This window comes from Agelaius tricolor, unplaced genomic scaffold (genome assembly GCF_023055355.1).
Source record: "Agelaius tricolor isolate 1412-34295 unplaced genomic scaffold, bAgeTri1.0.p SCAF_5, whole genome shotgun sequence".
NCBI classification, from domain to species: Eukaryota; Metazoa; Chordata; class Aves; order Passeriformes; family Icteridae; genus Agelaius; species Agelaius tricolor.
Window position 1 is genome coordinate 45,282,994 of NW_027269265.1, and position 22,761 is coordinate 45,305,754.

At 46.1% G+C, this 22,761-nt stretch overlaps 1 protein-coding gene across 4 annotated transcripts in view; it reads left to right on the plus strand.

Annotated features, from left to right (window-relative positions):
- The window catches only part of CRACR2B (calcium release activated channel regulator 2B), a 46,630-nt gene that overhangs the window by 11,871 nt on the left and 11,998 nt on the right, over positions 1 to 22,761 (plus strand). For 3 of the 4 annotated variants that reach the window (XR_011679293.1, XM_071427682.1, XM_071427683.1), the window contains exons 2-10: positions 7,619 to 7,873; positions 9,317 to 9,428; positions 12,162 to 12,336; positions 14,517 to 14,663; positions 14,963 to 15,053; positions 15,181 to 15,273; positions 18,152 to 18,339; positions 19,025 to 19,096; positions 19,527 to 19,581. Coding sequence is in view for 3 of the 4 variants with exons in the window: in XM_071427682.1 (XP_071283783.1) it covers positions 7,661 to 7,873; positions 9,317 to 9,428; positions 12,162 to 12,336; positions 14,517 to 14,663; positions 14,963 to 15,053; positions 15,181 to 15,273; positions 18,152 to 18,339; positions 19,025 to 19,096; positions 19,527 to 19,581 (1,146 nt within the window). In the remaining variant the exon portion in view is untranslated. Of the gene's footprint in view, positions 1 to 7,618; positions 7,874 to 9,316; positions 9,429 to 11,347; positions 11,494 to 12,161; positions 12,337 to 14,516; positions 14,664 to 14,962; positions 15,054 to 15,180; positions 15,274 to 18,151; positions 18,340 to 19,024; positions 19,097 to 19,526; positions 19,582 to 22,761 lie in introns of those variants that run through there. The other variant, XM_071427684.1, reaches the window with a different exon arrangement.

The following is a 22,761-nucleotide window of genomic DNA, read 5'->3' on the forward strand; positions in this document are numbered from 1 at the left end:
GCCTGGTCTAGGTATCTAGGTATCTACCTGGTGTAGGTATCCCTTGCAGAGCACATACTCTGTTGTCAACATACTTGGTGTTAGGCATGATCTGATTTCTGTTGCTGAACTCCAAGCAGCATCTACCTCCAGCTTCACAGCACTGCTAGTGGTGTTCAGCTAATGCTGCAGTATATAAGATGAATCTTTATGTGATGTAATGCTCTGTTCTGGCTCTTTAAAGAAAAGTTTCAGGAAACCTGTTAGCCTTTATATAAAGTAAAGGAATTAATGAAAATAACTTGGTTGAAAGCTAGCTGTTGTTATTTGTCATGTCTTATTGCAGGCATGCTCTTTATTTTCTGAGAAATCTGCTGTGTGCTAGTTACACTGACAGATCCAAGACCATTAGCTGTTTATGGAAAAAATGTGGTTTGGATTTTGTTTTTAATTGCTGAGAATTAACTCTTGGCCAAAATATTATTAGAGGAAAAACTGATGCTTTCTCAGTCCATTCCCAAAGCAAAACAACCTAGCAAAGCCAAAAGCCCAATTAGTAGGAGAGGTTCCAGTGCAAACACTCTCCCTCACTGTTTGCTGTGCCAGTGCTGTGCCAGTGTGAGAGATCTGCAAAATGCCACTAACTGCAATGCCAAAGCTGGGGAGCAGCACGAGGGTGTGATGGAGGACTTGTGGCAATTTTTGGGGTGAAGGATGTTGTTTTGGGATGCTGTAGGTCCCTATCTGTGTTGCAGACTGCTTATGTTGATAGTGGTTGGCACAGTCGGTGGTTTCTGTTGTGCTGCTGAATCGGGAAGCATGGGTGAGTGCAGATTTAACAAGTTTATTTGTTCACCTCTTGAAATGGAAAAAGAGAACCATTACCACTTTCAGGTTGCTTGGTGATAAGAGAATAGAGTCTGATTCAAACAACTTTCCCCATGGCAAGATTTTTTTGCAAAGATCAAGAAGCTGATAATGAAGTTGATAATTCCTCTTTGATGAGCTTTGGTGAGGGAAGTAGTGAATTGCAGCAGAGCCTCTTTTTAAGTTGCTCTTCAGAAGGATGAAGGCTCTTGAACCTGTCGGTGTTTCTGGGATATACCTCGGTATCCTACTGGCATATCCCACGATGAAGTCATCCAAGGCACGGCAGCAGGGGTTAGCTCAGGGCTATCAGGCTGAGCTAATCCCCTGCTGAATAAACAACTCAAAGGTTCCTGGATTTGTTCCTGTTTCCTTAAAGGGATACAGTCAAGTGCAGGCAATTAAAAGAGAGAGAGTAAAGTGTAGCTCTAGATATGAACACCTGATTTCAGGCTTTCTGCCTAGGGTGTGTATGGGTTTCTTAGGTTTTTTTAAAGAAAAACACTTTCACAAAACAATTGATGTTTTTCTCATTTTTCAGTGTATTTCTTTTCCTGCCATTCCCTTTGGGAAGGGAGAACCCTACAACCACCCAAACAAATTCCAAACAACGGAAACAGATTTCCTAGAGAAGGGAAAGAGCAAAATTAATTTTGAACAAAGTACACTAGAGAAATAACTACTTTCTTTTTGCCCTTCTCCCAGCCTTTTCAGGCTGAGCCTTGGCAGAGCCTTTAAAAATAATTTTCATCAAGTAAGTACCTAGTTCCTTTGAGCAGCTTTTGGAAATTCAGCATCTGTGGAGGCCAGTTTGTCACAGCAGTCAGTGTCTTTCCCTGGCAAGAGCTCTGCTCTGCCTTCACCTGGTCAGTTTTGTATGGCTGGGATTTTTGTCAATGCATATGTGCTTTTTGCCTACAACTAGGATAATAACTGTGGATACCTATATTTGATCACTGAATCTCACAGTGCTATAAAATCTGGGATTTGTAGATGTGACTGTGACCTACAACGAGCACTTTTTATAGCAATTGCTAGCTTTCAAAACTTTGGGAGCAAAAGGTAGGTAGAACAAACAGAGCAAGTGGCATATGTTTGATATAAATTGGTATAAGGACCTGTAAAGTTTTTATTGCCCTTTTCTTGTAAAACTTACCTGGTGCTCACCTGCTCCTGAGGGATGCTTCCATTCCATGACCAAGCAACAAATGCTTTACTGCATCTTGGCCTGCTTTTGTTGTGCATTTTTAATGTGCTGTGATTCTGCTGCAGTGATCCTTTACCCAGCCCTTCATCTCCTCTTTCTGTAATAACTTCTCATGTATGGAATCAAACCTGTCTCGTCCAGCGTATGTACCAGGAGTGTGATCACTGTGTGCCTAAACACCTGGTGAATTCCTTCCTTTGGAGTTGTAAGATTCTTTTTCTGCATCAAGATAGAAAGGAAAAGGGTGTGTGTTCTTCTGATTTGTTTAAATAAATGGCTTAAATATTTAGCTTTAGTATGGGGGTGGTTTTGTTGTTTCTAATAATATTGTCTTAGGCGGAGATACAGGAGGATGTCTTTTGAGAAACCTCCCAGCAAGTATCTGAGCACTTCGGCTTGTGGTACACCTATACACTATTCTTTAATTTTACCTTCTACCACTCTGTCACCAAAAATTCAGTGGTACAGCAAAGCTTTCTCTTATAGGTTCCCTCTACAGGACCCAAACACTGGCCTGGTTCTGTAATCCTGGGTAAGCCACTCAGCCAGTTGTGCTTAGTTTTTCCCTCCTTCATTAACTGTTGGTTCATTGTCTTGCACTGGGGAGGACTGCTAGGAATGCAGTGTATTCAGTGCATGCACAATGCACTGCAGTAACTAGGGTCATCTAAGGACCAGCTGTGGAAATTTGGCTGCACTCCTCACTTTCCTCCTTCTCATTGGGCTGTGGAAAAAACCGAAAAAACCCCAACACCCCAAAGTTGTCATGTGCACATGGTGGTCAGGGTCACCTAGATAAGGGCTTGGCTGTTGATAGCATTTTATCCATGACTTTCCTGTACCTCTTTAACTCTGCTTACAGCTACAAGAGGAGAAGTTTTTTTAGGCAATAAATTGGAAATTATGACCTTGTAGTGCTACCTTGAAAGCAGCACCTCCCTTTTCCAGGAAAAGCAACTTGTGTCTGTTCTTTCTGTTGAAATTTGCAAGTTTCTGTATTCAAGTTTTTCATTCTTCAGCTTCCAGGCTTTGAAACTTTGGATGCTTGAGTTTCACATGTAGCTATCAGTCTCCAGATATTGAATCTTAAAGTGCCAGCTGTCACAAGCATCAGGAAACAAACTGGAGGAGCTGACAGTCTATAGACAGAGGCAGGTGATGTGACTTACCCACGGCCATACGGCCAGCTGAGTCAGGATTAAAATTCAAGCCTTATGATTTTCCTAAACAATGCCAAGCCTGTGGGAGCCATCTGACTTTCTGCCACAGCTTTGCAGAGGACAAACCTCAGTTTATGCCTTAGGTAGTTAAAATAGCCATGTAGGACTGGTCTGAGTTTCCTCAGTGTAGAAACACAGGAGCTGGTGCTAGCGGACTTTATGGCAGGCAATTTCCTGTGCTGTGTCTGAGACTTGTTTGCTTTCCATGCTCTGGGAAAGTCATCTTGTGGGAGGAGGTGAATTTTTGCTTGCTAAGCCCCAGAATGTACTATGGCAGGAGTTACCTGATATAATCCATAGCTCTGGATCAGGTTTTTGAGGTGTTGGACACTGCCCAAACCTGGACTGTGCAGTATCAGAGCTGACCTTGAGCACAGGCTCAAGTCCTGTGGGATGGGGGAAGACAAGGCTCAAGGAGAACATTGCTGACCAGGGCAATTGGAGCCTTCTGGATCCCCTGCACTCCCATCTTCCCATTATATCTTCCAGCCCTGGGAGAGGTGTTTTTGGTCTCCAGCACGGTTCCCAGAGGTGAAGGGCTTGTTTGAAGTTAGGACTTCATCTCTCATGGAGTTGATGCTGATTGAACTGGTGTACCCAGAAAAGAGGAATAGTCCCATGAAGCTCTGTCAGCACGCACTGGCTGCTGCAGGCACCCTGCTTCTGTCAGCATGCTCATGGCAACAGTGAATGCTTTCATACAGTTTCAAAGGGAGGCTGGAGTGTCTTGGAAGATGAGGAAGGACCCACTGGCTCAGGAACTGCCCCAGGCTGACAGTGGCTATTAGTTGGCAGATGTCTTCAGGGAAGTTTTCTCTTTGCTTGCCCTGCTGTAACTCTTCCTTCACCAGCCATTCACAGCCACTGTTGAGGGCAGGATGCTGGCCTAGACCAACTCTGCTGTGACCCATTGCACACCTTTTTATGATGGAAATCAACAGCTCAAGATGCAGAGATTGTCCTGGCTCCAGATTAGGTGTGGAAATTGATTTTTACTGGTGCTGACCTTTTCCTGCCAGAAGGGACCTGGAAAAACTAATCCTGCCAAGAAGTTTTGGTAACAACCATTGGCTTTGTCACTGGAGGTGGCTTGACTTCATCTCTCTGGCAGAGCCTGGCAAGTTTGCCTGACCAAAAGCCTTAGCTGCCTGTACAGATCTTCTCTGCCTTTGCCCCTTGTGTTAGGAAAGCATGGTTCTTCCCAAGCTGATCTTCCTGCACTTAAGCCAGCTCTGCTTGCCTCACTTTTGGATGCCAGTCTGCAGTTCTGGTACTCCAATGACCTCAGTCTCTTTCAAAGTGGTCCTTCTGTGATGTTGTGCATCATGCTGATGGAGCTGCTGCCCCAGTCCTTTGCAGTGATGATCTGTAACTGGGGAAGGTACGACAGCACTTGTTAGACTAGATCTGCTTTGTGCCCCACCTGCACCATGCAGAGCCCTTACAAACAGGGACCGAGAGGAAGAATTTCTCAGTCACAGGCTTCTGGGACAGAAGTCCATCAGAGCTGCATGTGTTTTGCTTCCTGGGGCTCTCCCTTATTTGCTGCTTTGTTCCCCTACAAGTGCTGTCTCACCATTGAAAAAGCCACATCTGGCTTGAAGCCACTTGAAGCAGCTTGGACAAGAGACTTCCTGCTCTGAACACTGAATTAATGGGCTTGGTCTTTTACACGAGTGAAATCCTTTCAGACTTTTGTCCGTGTCAGGCTCCCATGTCAGCTCTTCTAATTAAGAGGCTTTTAACTCAGCCAGTGTTCGGGAGCTACAGTGCAGCTGGGCTTTTGATAAAACGAGGAAATGCTAGAGGTAGGGATGTAATGGGTTGGATTTCAGCTTCAAAAAAATGTCTCTGAGAGAGAACAGAACATCCTCCTTGCACCACCTCTTGTTTGCTGCAGCAAAGCTGGGGAGAAGTCAACTGTGTGGGCTGCTCTAGAACTGATGAAGCTGATAATAAAAAGTAAGGTCATCTTTATTTGTGGAGTCCTCAGTGTCCCTTAGGCAGCCAGAGGGATGTTTTAGAAAACTTTGCATACTTGTTCCTTTTCTTATTCTGTTTTTTTTCTACAATCATGTCATGGCTCTTGCTTTGAAATCCCTTTTGCTTTCTACCCCTGCTGCTGTCTGGAACAGGGTGCTGCTTGTGCTGAGGCTGTATCTTTGCAAAAGGAATGGGTCTGGAAAAAAACTTCAGAAAGGTGGCCTGTAGAAGGCAGTAATTATCATTCACCAGTGTGGCTGTTATTCCTCACAATAATCACCTGTAAAATCTAGGAAGCATAAGATATTTGGGTTCTTTTTGTTTTTCTTTCAAGGCTAGCTTTGCCACTTTTACTTGCCCATGAAAAGTAAGCTGGTCTTTCTGACTTCTTTACTACTCACACACACAGATTTGCCATCAGAGGCAAGCTGACTGTCCAGCTAATGTATAGAATCTAACTGTAGTCTCCAAATTTTGCTGTGTTGGCTCCATAACACAAAAAGTGCTCGGTAGGAGGGTTTGTTTGAGAAAGAGCAAAAGAGAAAAACATGGTCTGCCTCCTTATTTTTTCTGCTTTCTCCCTTTCCTTCCTCTGCTGTATTCCCCAAAGCTTGTGTCCAACTCTGTGTCCACTGCTTGCTGGGGATGTTTCCTTGACTAGAAACATATAATAGTCCCCATTTATAGGTAGTCTTCTGCAGAGCTGGGTGTCACTTGAGCAGATATTTATTTGGAGCAGAGGTGCCCTGGAAAAGCAGCGATTTGAAAGGGGGAATGGAGCGTTCTGCTTGTTCTGTGAAGCAGAACCACCCGCTGGCTCACGGGCCAGCAGTAACAAACGGAGTCAGAGAGCATGGGGCGTAATTGCCTTCTCCTTTTGTGTCAGCTTCATATCGGTCTCACATGTGACATTCTTCCTGGCCATCGTACTCTTTATCCTCCCATTGTACCAAGAGTGCAAACAGAATTAGTTTGTTTGTTATCGTGGCATCTGTACATGGCTTTTAATTTCTTGGAGGTTAAAAAAACGTAAGCAACCCAACCCTCAAGCCCTCTTTGTCCAGCACTGTTTAAATCTGCTCTCAGCCTGCTTGCACAGCTCACTTCTGCCCTGCAATGCAGAAAACAAGTCTGCAGATAGAGAAATCTAAAGCAATCAGTGCAACAAGCCTTCAAAAATGTGGTGGTGTAGCTGAAGAGGAGCTGTCTGGAGAAGGTGTCTGATTCCATGAGACCAGTAAGTCAGAAGGTGGCTTGGTGTAGGGATGCATTGTAGGCATTTTTACAGTCACAGTGCCAAGCTGAAATGGGTGCTCCCCTTCCTTTTTTGCTTTAGGTACTTGGAAGTGATGGGAAATATTTTCTTTGGCCTCTGAAATGTCTCCGTAGTTTTGTGGTTTCCTTCCTATAAAGGTGAATGTTTCAGATTAAAATTCTGTTTGGCAGCTCATGAGTTCTCAAAACAGACTCTTGAAGGCAAGAGGTCAGGAGTGCCCAGCTTATTAAATTTTTCCCACTGTAGGAATTGTCTGACCTTTCTTTGTACTGTAACAGCATTAAAAAAAAAAAAAAAAGGAAAAAGATGGAGCTGCTATTTGGAAAGTGTTAACAAGAAAATGTCAGAGGTGGAAGGCCAGACAGAAGACCTGGCTGGGAGAGAGGGCTGGGAGTGACATTTCTTCTCTTTCTTCTGTCACTTGCACAGATCATCCTCTTATCTGCTCTCATCCTGCTCTGGGTTTTTGCAGTTTTAATGCAGGTTTGGTGCATGAAGGTGTGGTGCAGAAAAGCAACAAGAGAAGGAGAAGTACATGTTGAGAAGGAAAAGTACATGTTATTGCCAGAGGAACCAGAGAGGAGCACTCGCAGCGTTTGAGCCCCATCTTAGCTGCCGTAGGACTCTCACTGTGCTCCCATGCAGATTTACCTGTGTGCTTTAATGTTCCCTTCCCACCCCTTGTCTCCACTGAAACCTTCCCTTGGCAGCTGGCTTTCACCAGCAAAGAACTCTGACCTAACTGTGGGTCTGAGGCAGAGGAGGAGAGATGGCAGCAGAGCCGCCCTGCTGGGTGCAGGGTGACAGAGGTGTGGAAGGCTTAGCACATCCATGTTGCGTGCAGGGTTTAATCTAAATGTGGTGTGTGCCTCAGTGTGATGTGTCTGTGACCCAAACTCCCTTCCCCCCTGTGCTCAGTTCATAGAACCATGGAATACTTTGAGTTGGAGGGGACTTCAAAGGTTATTTTGTCCAGATACGGATGCTGAATATTCTGTCAACCATTGAGGCATTTAACTATATCATGTGTGGCTTGGAAGTTGAGGGTCATGTTTGACTGGGTTTTCTCTGTTTCCTGCCCCACAGCTCTTCTGTTTGGCCTGCCTGGGGGAAGAAGACTTTGAGAAGATGGAGAACCAGAGTGGAGTGCTCTTGGGATATGTCCGCTGGGAAGGAAAAGAGGAAGGGGGTGAGGAGGATGGGGTGGCTCCTCGTGTTTCTCCTCCCAGCCAAATGAGCAGACTGGAAGATGTGCAGGTGGAGATGCTTGAGAAGGCAAGGGAGCTCTTCCAGCTGTGTGACAAGGATGAGAAGGGTTTTATCACCAAGGTGGACATGCAGGTGAGGGAAAAAAATTCTTCCTCTGTCCTGGGAGGATCTGTGAAGTCATGGGTGGCAAAACAGGGGACAATGTGGCATGCCTCCACTCTTGGCAAGTGTGGGTGTGCATGTGGCTTCTGTCTTATTCAGATTTCTAAGAACCAAACTCTGGCACAGACACCTGCTAGGAACTAAAATTCCCAGGAGGGCCTCACACCTCCAGGGAATTCCTGAGACAAGTGGGGCTGCAATTCAAAATTTTTATGGAATGCATAAAATAAAAAAAGTTATGACTGTTCTTACAAACATCAAGTATGTAGTGGATGGGAAATCTGGAGGGAAAAAAATTTTTGGTCTAATTAAAACAACCCCTGAAACAAGCCCCCCCAAAAACATACACAATGAGCAATCCATCAACCTCTCTAAAAAAAGTTGAGACGACAAAGTTATACAATCATAGTTAAAGCCTAATGCAAAAATTCACCTTAGACCTGAACTATAACTTTTGTCTACAATTATGTGTTTTGCTGTTTTCTGTTACAAAAGTACTTGTTAACAAATTCCCTGTAGTTCTTAGTGACTTTTGCTTTAAAAGTTTATCAGCAAGGTTACATGTGGATTTTTTTTCTCCTGCCCCATCTCTCCCCACATCTATAAATAACACTTGACACGTTCATGCCACTTTAAATATTGACTCATTTTGCTTTGGGTTGTGTGATGCCTAATTTTTATAGTTATATTAATAAATTTTTATTAAGTTTTTTTATGTAAAGCTGCATGTTTAATGGACAGTTAGGAGATTTTAGCCTACACCCCTTTGTTATTCGTTTCTTTGGGTGCCCTTCCCCACTAGGTGCTCTGGATGTGCATTATGAAGGGGAATTGTTTTGCTCTTTGTCCATGGGAGTAGTGATACAGTCCCAGCAGGCAGAAGGTGACGGAGCAAAGCTAACTCACTGTTATGGACTGAACATTTCCTTTAGGATCTGCAAGAGCTTGGAACTGAATCCAGAAGGATTCAGAGAACAAAGTCTGACCTCCGTCCCTGGCCAAAGAGATGGAGCTGGTACCTGGTGTGCCCAGAGCTCTCCTGGGAGCAGCAGTGGTCACAGGAGGCTGGCAGTGCCACCTCTGAGCGGGAGAGGAGGGAGGCAGGCAGTGAACTAGAGACAGTGGTTCTGTAGTGGGGGAGGAAGCAGGTTGAGCTTTCTCCAAACAAAATAACCTGAAATTCCCTCTTTGAAGTCCTGGTTGAATCAGCCAGTAATGGAAAAAGTCAACACATCAATGACTCCAGACAGGTGTTTGTGTCATCACTCAGCTCTACAGGCAGACTGTCACACCCTGGGCAGGATGCAGTGCTGAAAGGGCACACTGCTGTGGGCCAGAGCTGAGGATGGCAGGGACACTCACAAGGAAGACTTGAGCAGTGCCTCAAGTTTGTGCATTCTTTTGTCTTTGCAGCGGCTCCAGAGTGAACTCCCCCTAACCCCTGAGCAGCTGGAGACTGTTTTTGACAGCTTGGAACAGAATAACAAAGGATACCTGACACCTGTGGAGTTCAGCATGGGTCTAGGTAAGGACTGCACAGAGGCAGAGGAAGGAAAAAGCCCACCTGTGACAGGATGTTTTTTGTTGGTAAGAAAGAAAGTGCAGTGGTTCTGCTGAAGCTGCACCAGCTGTGCAGGACAATGCCCCATGCTCATGTGAGCATCATTGGAGAGGGTGGGTGTGTATCCCTCTCCTGGAGGCTTTGTGCTGCCTACCTGCTAGAGCCAGCCACAGGACATCTCCTGCTGGAGAGGGTACATGCTGCAAACTGTGCCTGGCTATCTGATTGGAAAGTTGTTCATCTGCATGGAAATAGCCCTTTTGGCAACTGTCCCTAGCTGGTAGTCGTGCTGTTCAAGGGCATTAGTAGTTTTGTTGGTAGGCTAGAACACTGGCAAATAAGCCTTTGTTGCCTTCTTAGTGCTGTCTTTTCCAAATACTAGGAGAATGCTAATCCTTGACCAGAGTCCTCACCCAGCAGCACAAGTGCTCATCTGCTTTGTCAGCTCTCAGAAAATCTGCACCTCTCACTGCCTCCCTTCGACATGCAGAGGTGTTAAGTGGATCAGGTCAAAGCAAGTGTGCATAGGTAGTCTAGGGTTTTCAGAAGTGATGGAAGAGGCTCCTGAATTTTGCTGTCCTGATTGCTCAGATTATGTTTGCTCCTAGCTTTCTCACAACTTGGGAGGGAGGGCTTTTTAAGGCTGCAGTTTGAATGTTCAGAAACAGCCACCGTGAGAGGAGAAGTTGCAAAGATTTCATTTAAATTAACCCAGTAAAGTGTGTCTTGGGCCAGCCTGTACAGGGGACTGCTTTATTCCACTGAATGCCTGCTGACTACACCTGTTCCTGTCCTGTGCCTCTGTCCTTCTTTTCTGGTTCCACTTCTTTGGCAGAAACAAGAGTCCTGTCAGGAGTGGGGGCTTTCCAGTCCATATATGTAGTAGGTGAATGGGCATAATTTGGGCACATTGGCATCTATGGTGCCCTCTCTGTTATGACTTGGTTACTCCCAAATCTCGTTGTATGAGGCATTTGTCCCATGGGGATCATGAGGACATCTGCCTCAGTGCCATTGCTGGGAGAGGTAGGCAAGTTTTCTCTTTGTATCACCCTATGCTGGCAGCCTGGCTCCATGGCACTTGTTCCAGTCTAGGCAAAGCACTTAATTTCTGTATTTTTTTTTATGGTTATTCTTTGTGTCTGGCATCACAGAAATCCTTTTCAGACTGACTTTGGCCCTAACTCAAGCGTTTGGTCTGGCTGTCTCTCTTATGGAGTGTGCAGGAGCAAATCAAGAGAAAGCAGTTCAAGCTGCAATCAGGTCTGCTTCTTGAGAGGGCTCCTTGCTCCTTCTAGGATATCAAAACAATCTTCAGATCATTCTCTACTGCAATTTTCCCATCTCCATCTCAATTTTCCCATCTGTAAAAGAGAAATAATGAGACATAATGACTCTTTCTCAAAAGCAGACATTAAAAGTGCCTAATCTAAACCGTTCTCCTTAATTAACTGTCTGATCATCAGGTTTTAACTAAATAGGGCCTGGATCTCCACATTGCAAGTTTTTTTTACAGCACATTTTAAGAGTGGGAGAGAAGCAGCTAAATTCTGGATTTACGGAGGTAAGGAGAAGTAAAGTTGAGTCCTTGAAGTATAATAACTATGGATATTTTCCCCCTTAGAGTAGCTTCATGTTCTCATCTGTACTCTGTGAACATCCTTGACTCCTTATCTTGTAGTTGGGATGTAATTTCTGCCTTTTGAACCAAGGTGATGTATTTTGGAAAGGAAGAGTAGCTCCTGCTGAAGGTCTGACCTCTGTATACAGATGAGGGGCTGTGTTTTGGATAGGTTTGCTTGGTTTGTTTCTTTGAGAAGGATTTGTTCCCAGCACCAGGATTTGTCACATGCCTCGCATAGCAGGAGGTTCTCGTGGCATTCTCAGCACGGAACAATCCCGATAGCTGGAGGCCGTCTGGACGTGGGACGGGGGCAGGAGGAGGTGCTTGGAGGGCGAGTTCATCCTGCTCTACACAATCCTAGCAAGAGGCAGTCCTTGTTGCGCAGCGCTTGGCTCAGAGCAGAGGGTATTGAGCCCCTCCTCTCCTGTTTTTAAGCGGAGGAGCGGCTGCATGGTGCAGTCCGGGGCCGGGCACGCAGGCCGGAGGGACGCGTGGGAGCGCGGCTGAGCCCCGAGCGCCGCTCTGCGAGCGCCGGCCCTGGGTGGAGCTCATCGGCACACAGATGTGAGCGGAGCCCCGCAGCCCGGGCCCTGGGTGGAGCTCATCGGCACACAGATGTGAGCGGAGCCCCGCAGCCCGGGCCCTGGGTGGAGCTCATCGGCACACAGATGTGAGCGGAGCCCCGCAGCCCGGGCCCTGGGTGGAGCTCATCGGCACAGAGATGTGAGCGGAGCCCCGCAGCCCGGGCCCTGGGTGGAGCTCATCGGCACACAGATGTGAGCGGAGCCCCGCAGCCCGGGCCCTGGGTGGAGCTCATCGGCACACAGATGTGAGCGGAGCCCCGCAGCCCGGGCTGGGCTGGCGGCCAGGCTCAGTCCCAGCACTGCGAACGGACACTGACATCACTCGGGACGTCAGAGCGGAGGCGCTTCACTGTCCGGGAGCTGTATCCTGCACCGGCAGCATGCACGAAGCCTCTCCTGCAGCTCTGTCAGGCTGCCATGTAAATAACAGCTTATTCAGTGACATCCAATTTGACTTTGTTTATTCTTCTTCTCTTCACCTTCCACCAGGAAAGTTAATAGGGATTGAATTGTGTCAAGGGGCTGGGAGAATGGATCACTCCAGACACGAGGAGACCTTCGAGTCAGGCTGGTCAGATGACTTGGACCCTGCAGATGATGATGATGAAGAGAAACGATTCTGTTCCATGATGGAGCAGCTTGGAGCAGCCCAGTTGTTTGAAGAGTAAGTAGGGGAGTCATATGGCATTGCTTCCACCCTGTTTTGACCTTGCAGTACCAAAACTTCAAAGTACCAGAAAAGACCAAAGAGGTGAACTGAGCTGCTTGCTCTCCAAAGCGCTGCTTGGGCTCTCTGCACTTCTGCCTTGGGTTTTCATACACTTGGTAGCAAATGCAGTGTGGTCTGGGTTTCCTCATCGGGTACCAATTACTTTTAGCTCAGTGCTTTTCAGAGTTTCCCAAATTCAAGTTTGTAACACAGCTGTAAAATGGGACAGCTGGTGGCATACAAGTCCAGCGCAGGCAGCAAATGAAAAGAAGCATGTGAGGGTTAGCTGAGGTAAGGAGGATGAGTGTGCTCTCTGTTCCAAAATGGTGTGTGACTATTCACGTATTTTCAGACAATCAGTTCCAAGAGTCTTTGTGAAGGATCTGTGCTCAAGGAGCTGCTTGGGACTGTGCTGATCTTGAAGAGTATGAAAGGCTAAACTGGGCAAAGGGGTGCTCCTGTGAGCCTTGAGACTTGGTGCTAATGCCCTTGCACGTAGCCCCAGTAGAGTCTGCAGGCCCCAGTGTCATCCAGCCTATTTTTAGGCTTTCCAACATGAGGCATTTTGCATAACTGGTTCTTACTGATGCACATCTGCAGGACCTGGGGTGCCCAACTACATCTCTGGCTGTCCTCCTTTTCAGGCTTTGTACTCCAACTGCCATTGTGCAGGAAGCAGTCCAGGTTAGGGAAGGAGGTGGACAGGATTGGAGACAGAAGCTGAAAGTGATGGAGTTTGCTGCTTTCAGAGGCACATCTGTCACAAAACAGACTTTTTTTTTCCCTTATTTTCATTGTGATGCAAAGCACCTGCATGTTTTAGTGATAAACAACTTCTGTCTGGAAGAAATTCTGGAAAGCTGTTAGTCTTCAAACAACAGGATGACCCTGTGAAAGGCCATATTACTGTTCTGGGAAAACAGTCTCGACTGTTTATAAGTCTGCTTTGAGAAGCAGAAGTGCAAAGTGGAATTATCTTGTGTTTTATTTTGACCACTTATTGGCAGTTTTATGCAATGAGTTTAGTAGCTACTACATGTCACATCTTTGTACCAAAACAGCTGTTGTAAAGCAGTAATATCAAACAGAAGCTAATTGGGGTGAGAGCAGGAATATGAAAAATTGTCACTGCTTTTCTCTAGAAAGAAATAGTTTCATTTCCTAACACGACTCAATATGTTCTTTTATTTCAAATATGAAGATCTGATGAAGTGCTATAACTTTTTAAACTTGGGACAGAAAAAGAAGGCTGTCCTGCAGAACTGACAGAGGAAGTCAAAAGCTTTTTGGTTGGTTTGTTTTGCTTGTGTGTTTCCCCAAAGAATACTAAGGGAGACAAATATATAGACAAAGAAAAATAACTATTTGGATACTGACTATAGGTATAATTATTCTGTATCTTTCAAGGCAATTTTCCCAAAGTGTTTAATGATTAAAAAAAAATTAAAGAAGCTCTTCCCTAAAAAGAAACATGAAGAGATGTCTGCAGACTTACAAGACTCTTTGGGAACAAAGTTTGGAAGTGCTGTGTTCAAGTTGCAATGAATTAAATGTTAAAAGAGTGTAATCATTATTGCAGGTTCAGAAAAAGACATCTTTGGTTTTCCAGGGCTTCCTCCATTGTTATCCTGATGTGACACTTCAGCAAATTTGCATCTTTTTTTGTGCCTCAGTTTCCAAACCTGTAATAAAAATAAGGAGGACTGTTGCAGCCACCAGTACAGTCTGAGTGTAAGAAAAACATCAATGATGTGTGATGTGTGCTAAACTTTGTGTGCTATAACAGTTTGACCATAACACACAGCAAATTTGCTGAATATTCATTTCTCCAAATCTTAATGTAGACACCAGATTTATCTATGAATATTTGGAAAAGCAATCATTCCATGTTTGCTTCCTAGATTATTTTTCTTTCCTTCTTGCAGATGACTTCCTTTATTTTGACCTCACAATAGATCCCACTCCACATGCATGCTCTGTCACTGTCCAGTTTCCCTCTCTGCTGTAATGGTGTAACAGAGATCATCACAGGAGAATGGCAGTCTGTCCTGAGTGCATGTTGGAGCTGGAATAGCAGTCCATGAGATGACACAGTAACTTTCTTGCTTTCCTTCTCTCCTGTGCGCTTGCTGCAGCCCACATGAGATTCGGGAGCTCTGGGCTCGCCTACGGAAGGAGCGTCCAGAGCTCTTATCCAATTTTGAAGAGTTTCTGTTGCGTGTTTCCTCGTACATAAAGGAGGTGAATCATGAGAAGGAGTCTATGGAGCAAGCATTGAAGAGGTAAGGAGAACATCATGACCATTTGCTGCCAGGAGCCAGCTGATGCTTGGATCCTGCCTCAGATGCCAGGAGAGACTGGTTTACAGGATGCACCAATAAAAAAGATATTTCTTGCTGTAATAAAATGACTCTTGGTCTGTTCCCATGGGTTTTCTCTGCAGCAGTGCTCACCCATAACATTCAGTCTGGTTAAAATCCCACTCAGTGCTACACAGCTGTTAATAGGAATCTGTTTCCACCCTCCTCTTTCCTTTCTGTACTCTTTTCTCTCCTGACCTGCGTGCACCTGTGTTTTGTAGGAAGGAGTCAGATCATGATCGAGAAGTCAGGTGCCTTTATGAAGAAATGGAGCAACAGATCAAAGCAGAAAGGGAGAGGCTGGTCTGCCAGGTACTTTCTCTCTCTCTTGGCTTGAAGACAACCTTCCTTTGTTCTGAAGTAGAGGTGGTGGCTCGTGTGGCCAAGGAACAGCTCTGTGCTGGATGCTGTGCACAGCTGTGTGTCTTTACTTCTGCAGGAAGCACTGAGGCACGACAGGAGTAACCTGCTCCAGAAGGAGCTGCACAACAAAGAGCAGGAGCTGGAGAAAATCCTCTACCGCCAGAAGAAGGTAATGGGATCCAAATCCTTTCTAACAAAGCACATGCCCCTCTGCTTCTTTCTGGTCAGGCATTTTCTAATGGAAAATGGTGTTCAGCTGCTGAGGGTTTGGCACTAGATAATTTGGCTCTAGCTAGTGAAGTCCTCTCCTGTCTCTGAAGGTGTTGAGATGGTTTGTCAAATAATTGGTTTGTCTTCAGCTGCAATGCTGTTCTGTGAATGTTTTGTTCATGCATTTTCTTACCTGCTTTGTGTTCTCTTGGCACAATCCTCCTATCAATTGAACAATGCTGGCAAGGAAGATGGGGTAAAATTTTGAAAGTTGTGAGTTTGAAGCTTTTTCTGGTGTGTCAGGAAGATGTGTGTGAACATAAAAGAGCCAGATTTCTCTAGTTTTTGTATTCTGTCTACTCCAAAATGACCTGGAGTGAACAGTTCTGTGGCACTTAGGGAGGTACATATTTTTGTATACTTGCATTTGGGCACTTGAGGAGATTCTGATTGATTAGTCACATAAAGATCAAAGCACAAGCTTCCCTTTAGCCTGCCATCCCCAGCATGGACATGGATGGTCCGTTCCAGATATCTTTTTCCTTGGTGTCTCAAGAACTGAGATGTGCCCCCCCCCCCCCCGACACAAGTCATGGCAGGTACCTACAAGATGCTGGAGACTGGGCTTATCCCTGTTGGATACCCAGCTGTGATGTGGATGAAACAGGACTTCTCTAAAATCACCAGCTCATTGTCCAGCAGCTGGAAAAGCCAGCACAACTGAGGTGCCATGAGGAAGGATATTGAGAATAAGATATGGATGTCTTTCCTGCTGCCCACATCTTTGATGTGCCTCAGTGTGTGCAGTTCTGGTCTCCTCTAATTCTACTGTGTCCTTCTCAAGTATGAAGATACAGAGTGCTGATATTATTAAGAAAATGCAAAATTTGTGTCAGGAAGAGAAACCAGGAAAGTCTAGACTTTAAGATTTTGGAGAGAAGGAGACTGAGGAAGATGCATTTGAGCTTTATGAACTCAGAAAAGTGATGGATAAGGTCCACACCAAACTGTTATTCCCCAAGTCCTGCAACAGCAAAGGTGAGGGACCCTCAATGAGACCAGTATGAATTTGATTTAGAAGGACACTCTTCTTTATACAGAGATCAGTGCTGGACTTCTGGCCCCAAGAGGCAGGTAATATCAGCAGTTCAAAAATGAATTGGACAAACAAATAGGCTTGTAAATATTCATTGAAAGGAAGAATAGTCAGAGATGTGGCCTCTAGCATCCCTAGTCCAGGTACCATAGATGGGAGGGATATATGGGGGGAGTGAACCATAGTTAGGAGCTCAGGCATGCTCTTCCTAGGTAGCATCTGCTCTTGCTGAGGATCAGAGTCGAACACTTGGGCTGCATGGAAACTTGCTGTTACTTAAATAGTCAGCTCTGGTGCTCTTAACTGAGGCTTGTACTGAGCTGTGTGGATAATCGGGTCCCTCTTGTGGCCTAAGACCAGTACTGTCAGGGTGCTGTTCTACAGCATCGCTTCCACGGACAGACCACATAAATGGGAGAGTTGAGCGTGATGAAGGCTTTTTAGGGAGGGGCTTTATTTAAAGCTGATTCCTTGGCTTATTGAAAGATCTGAAGCTTTAAGCAGGGGTTGCTGGTTTTCAGTCTCAACTCCGCTGCTCAGCACATGTAGTCTTGCTGAAATATTCCCCAGTGTCCACAGGAGTGGAGGACTCCAGGCAAAGCTGGGTGTGGCTTGCCCTTCTATCCTCAGTGACGAGGGAGGTGAGGGTTGTGTTTCAAGGAACCTAGGAAGCGTCAGATCTATTCATTCCTGCTCTTGACAGTTGGACATGTGTGCTGGCAGAGCGGAGGACAGCAAGAAAAAAAGGGCATTTTATCTTCTGCCATGGTGTGCTGCTTTATTTTTCTTTTGAGAGGGAGAGAAAGTAGGCTGAGAGAAAAGGCAAGCTGAAGGTGTAAATGTGGAGGCTGACTCTGCCACCTGCTACCCTGATCAGACCTGATTCCTGGTGTTCCTTTCTAGTTATAAGCATGGATTGCATGCTTTTATTTTGGGCTGTAAGTTCTAAGATAGATACTGGAGTTTCTGTGTAGCAGCAGCTTCAGCAGAGGGCCCTGGTTAGCTGGTGTGGCTGGCTGGATACTGCAGTGTCACTATGATCCCTCTTGGAATGCCCTCCCATGTCATCTGAGATGGGCAGCTTTCTACATCTGTCTGTCTCTTTCCCAGACTATGACAGCCATTTGTAAGGAATTGAATCACTGGCTGAGTACATGGCAGCAGCTTTGAACTTCCCAAATCAGGCTTGTTAGTTGTGCTGGGGGCTTGTGCTGCATAGAGTACAGCTGTGCCCCTGTGGCATTTAAATTGCATCTCTAGCCCAAGGTCCTGTCTCTAGCAGGCCACCCAATCACTTCACTTTCCAGATGTAGTCTGAAATGCCCCTAGCACCTCCATATATCCTCCTTTCAGGAAGCCCCTAAACTAGAGGATGCACTTCAACAACTCTGCTTAATAAGTCCCGACAGACACAACCCTGCTTCCACCCAAATTTTTCCAGTCCTCCTTTGACCCCCATTTGCACTCTGAGTCCTACAATGAGGCTGCTCCTGCTGCCTGAAGCACTTCCTCAGCTGTGCCTAATTGCATTGCTTGGGTCCCCAGTGCTGACATGATGAGAGAGAATTCCTTCCAGTTCACCTTCTCAATGCCCCTGGTGGCTCTGTAGACTTAGGATTTTTTTACCCCCTTCTGCCTCATTGTTTACCTCTGCTTTTTCAGCTTGTTTTTACAGTTGTGATTGTAGCACAAAACCCTTCCTCTGTGTTTAACCCCTCCTTTTCCTCCTCTCCCACTGCAGCTGGAACATCAGCTACAGTCACTGAACTCGGAGCAGCTGGAGACGCGCGTGCAGAATGAAAGGCTCCGGCACCTGAATGAAAACCTGCTGGAAGAGCTGGAGAAAAGCAAATGGGAGCTAGAGGCAGTGAAAGGACAATTACAGAAGCTCCAGAAAGAGGCTCAGATTGAGCAAGAGCAGAAGGACAGGTGAGAAAAAACAGGAAAGGCGTGGTGTTAGGGTAAAGACATGGACAGAGAAGGAAAGATTGGGCATGCAGTTAAGGAATAATTATCACTAGTTAGGAGCCTTGGTCTCATTAGAAGATTGCCTGTCACTTTTTGGGGAAAAGGAGAAGCATCCCAATGGTCTCATGGGCCCAAATAGAAAGTGATATTGCTGGCTCTTGCCTACCTCCTGTGGGAAATGAATATATTCTAGAAAATATTCTAGAAAAATTCTGTACAAAAATACAGATGTTCCTCAGCCTAAAGGAGGCTTCTCCATGTATTTTCTAGTTCACTATCCCCTCTATAATGTTCTCTTTAAAGATCTTCTAATCAATTCTGTTCCCATTTCTGGGTTAAATCTAATAATACCTATTTAAAACATTGAGAGGTTTCAGATCTAGATGGCAGTGAGCATCCTTCCCATTTCCAGCAGCTGAGGAAGTGGAGAGGATGAGTTGCCTGCTCTTATGTTGGAGGACAGCAGGAGAGCTCTGATACAACCCAACTATCCCAGCTCCCCAAACAGTGCTGCTTCCTCTGAATTCTCCTAAGCATAAGGCATGCCCTTGTCTTTGAGAATACCATGAGTGCCCCTGAGAGAGGGATGTTTGTATTTTCTCTCCCATTAATTTATTTCCCCTGATTTTAAAAACCTTTTGCCCAGGGATGTGTTTAGAGTCTCCAAGAACATGCAGAAAGAAAAACAAAGCCTCCTTCGGCAGCTGGAGCTCCTCAGGTGAGAACTGGTGAAGGCTGGAGGGAAATGCTGAGCTCTTATGCCTCTAAGGAGCTGAGGTTTCAGCACTGTGCTTATTTCTCCCATGGAAAGCTACAGAATTGTATTCAAGCAGTGTTTAGACTCTGCTTGTTTTTCTAGGTCCAGACAGAGTTGTGCAATTTGGCCAGCTCTGGCACATTACAGGCTATGTTATTTCACAAGGTAATCCCTCCTCTGGAGGAATTTAGTCTTTCCTGCTGGCTAAGGCAACCATGTAGAGCCCATGACCTTGGCTGGGATACATGGAAATCCCAACATGTCCAGCTATAAACAACATCTTTATCTCTGTTCCCAAGCTCTGTTCCTGTTCTCATTTTCAAATGTTGAGGTTTACTTAATTTTTGACAAGCATCTCATTGTGTCTTTTCCGTGTCTTCCTTTGGAGCAGAGAAATGAACAAGAAACTTCGAGATGAGCGAGATGCCTTTGAAGCCAAGAAGCTGGTTAGTCTAAGAAAGAAAACCTTAATTCCCAACCACCCTCCTCTCATCTGCTGCTGTTGCTGTCACCACTCGGGGGCCTGTCACTTCCACGGGGGACAATGACAAGAGCTCTCGGGGCCTGGCGTTGTGCTTAATACAGACTTTGCAGCGCCTCTGTGTCCGTGCTGGAGGCAAGCTCTGCTGGTTGCTGCTGCCAGCTGCCTGGGTTTAACCCAGGGCACGTTGGCTGGGGACTGTCACACAGCCTTGTGCAGGGCTGCAGTGGGTGCTGCCTGCTGCACATGTGGGTCTGTGTGTTGTGCCAGGCACTGGGCACATGCAAGGAGGGGAGAGAAGCTGGATGCGTCCTGGAGCTGGGTGCTGAGGAAGAAGATGGATTCTCTGATATGCTGCTGGCTAACTGGGTAGTACAGGAGGGTTTTGGAGTTCTTCTGACCCCCTGAGTTTGTAGCAGATGTTTTCAGAGGCTCCTCTGGGGAGCTCCCCATTCCTGTGAACTCTGCCAGGTGCAGCAGTGAGCCTTGTGTCAGAGAACTAGGAGAAAGCAGGATCTCTCTCATCTGGAACTGTCAATCCCTGGCCTTTCCCACGCACCAAGATAAGCACAGATATGTGGTCTATTTTTAATTCTTATTATTTTTTCATTATAAAGCTTCTGTGTTCCCAAATGTCGCTTGCACAGCTGCTCTGCCCTCTTGGACCCATCATTGCCACCATGTCTTTGCCTGCTCTGGGATCTCTGCACTTGAAGGTCTGGAAGTAGGTGACTTGCAGGGAGGACAGTGATAGGGTGTGATAGGCTGCAAGAGCTTTTCTGACTGCTGTGTAAAGGACTGGAAGGAAACACAGGGATTGTGCCTGTATGGGAGACAAAATGCCCTGCTGGTCCAGAGGTTGGAGTTCTCCAGGTGGAGAGCTGTATAAAATAATGTCAGTAACAATTTTGGATAGAGGTGAGGTATGTGTGTTTCTAAAATCTGGAAGATTTTTTTTCTTCAGTCTTCATTTTTAAAGCTGCTAACTACATGGATGTACACCAGAGCTTCCTGCTCCTTCTTGGAAAACACAGCCACTCTGTAGCAGAGTCCAGTGCAAGCAGGCAAAGAAAATGGTTTCTGTCCTCTTTCCATGTGTTGTGCTTCATCAGCTTGTGGGGTCCTATGGGTGGGCAGGTGGCCTGAGGAGACCACAGCTCATGTCTGTACCTCTGTGTGTGCAAAGCGTGTCTGCTTCTCCTCTGTTCTCTTCTGCTCCCCTGCTAAGACCTGCTGCTGCAGCTGGACCCAAGAGAGAGCCCAGCAGAGAGTCACAGCACAGAGGGGCTGCTTTCTCCCTTCTCCCAGCACTGGCAATAGGGAATGAGGCACAGGGTGAGCTCCAGCCACCATTGCTCATCTGGCAAGGCTGTGTCTTGCTGGGCACTTGACGCCTGTACTGGAATAAGGTTTTTTCCTTTGGCTGCTCTCGTTTCAGTCCACAGGGAAGCAGGGCTCCAAGGGCTTGCAGAGATGCTGCTATCATCATACACCTGCAGAAGGTCTGCTCCCCAGCTGTCTCACAGTAAGGGGGGTAAAAATACTTCTCTGCAAAAGCAAAAAGGAGAGTCCAGCCTTCTAATGGGGATCCCTAGTGTGTGACACACTCTCTGCCAGAGACTATCAATGCTTTTACAGGCTAAAAAGAAACCCAAGGCCTTAATACCCTCTTTTAGTGCTGGGAAGAGTTATTTCTATGAAATCAAGGTGTGGTGAACAGAGGTTCTTTCATAGCAAAGATTTTGAAGTGGTTGGTCGGAGGAGTTGGGCTGTATGTGGCTGATAGCAACCCAGTCACTGCTCCTTTGCTCTTCTCAGTTCCCAGCTTAATACCTTGCTCTTCATAAGAGTTTCTTGCCTTGCCAGGGTGAGCAGACCCTGGCCCCACAGCACTGTGGGGCACTCTCTTGTCCTAGGCAAGAGAGGCTGGGTCACAGATAGAGATATGTGGCTATTTCTGTCAATGTGCAAACCGTGATGGGTATTTTTAAGACCCAGGGGTTGCAGGTTCACTTTCACACCCGTGACCATCTGGCTATGGAGTTATGCTTGTATGCTTTATGTTGACAGAGCAAATTTCATGTCTGTTCATCATGAAGAGTATGAAGAGTGTTTTGGTACTTTGACTACTTTTGACATGTATTTTTATTTCACTGGTAAACCAGAATCTTTCCCGTCCAAAATGCTTGTACGTGTGCTGTCGTGGATTCCTTGTCATCATGTGTTACACATCTGTGATGTCGCATCTGTCCCTTTATCATCCTGGTGAAAAGCCAAATGTTACACAAACCTGGCAGGCCAATAAAGCATGGCAGAACCAATGGTAAAACATGCCCCATTGTTCCTCCTTTCTTACCCAAGTCTGTGCTCTGCAGGCTGTTCCCTCTCCAGGTAAGGTCTTGGTAGAGCAGATTGTGTGGGAGTCCTTTTGCTCCACAGATGACTTGAAGGTTGTAACTCAGCTGCAGTGGCCTGTAACACAATTTCCTCCTTCTGTGTGGCTAGAGGGTGCCCTCGAGTGAAGCTGCTCAAACACTGAAAACCTCCCCTTCTGTCCCTGCTGGAGAACCCCTGGTTGTCTGCACCACAGCCTGCCTGTGTTGACTGGACTGTTGTTATGCACTTGGGGGTCATTTGCCTTGGGACATTTGTGCTTCTGGGAGTCTCTCAGTGCTGGATTGTTTCTGTGGCTGGAAGTTCTTTTGAACATCAGTTTCATATGTAAAAAATGTTTTGTTCTTTCCCTGCAAAGCTCCTAGTTGGGTCAGGCCCTCTGGAATCTGGAATGTCTCCCTTTGTTAGACTGCATTGCAGTAAAGGTGTTCTGGGACATCTGGCCAACAGAACAGCTTCCTAATTTTTTTGCCTTTTAAAATAAGCCTTCAATAAGGATTATTGAAGAAATAGTCTTTGTAGTCCCCCAGGCTCTGGGAAGCATGAAGGAAGGCCTGTCCAGAGCTGCCTGCAGGTGTTTGGTCAGTTCAAAACTGCTGTGAGGCAGATCTGGCAGACTGCAAGCCCTTTTTCCTCTGCCTTTCCCCCAGAAATAACCAGTAAGGACATGTTAGAAATCTTCAGATTTGCAGACTGAATACATCTCCCTTTCCCCTAGTGCCCATGTGCCCATGGGCCCCTTTCCATCCTG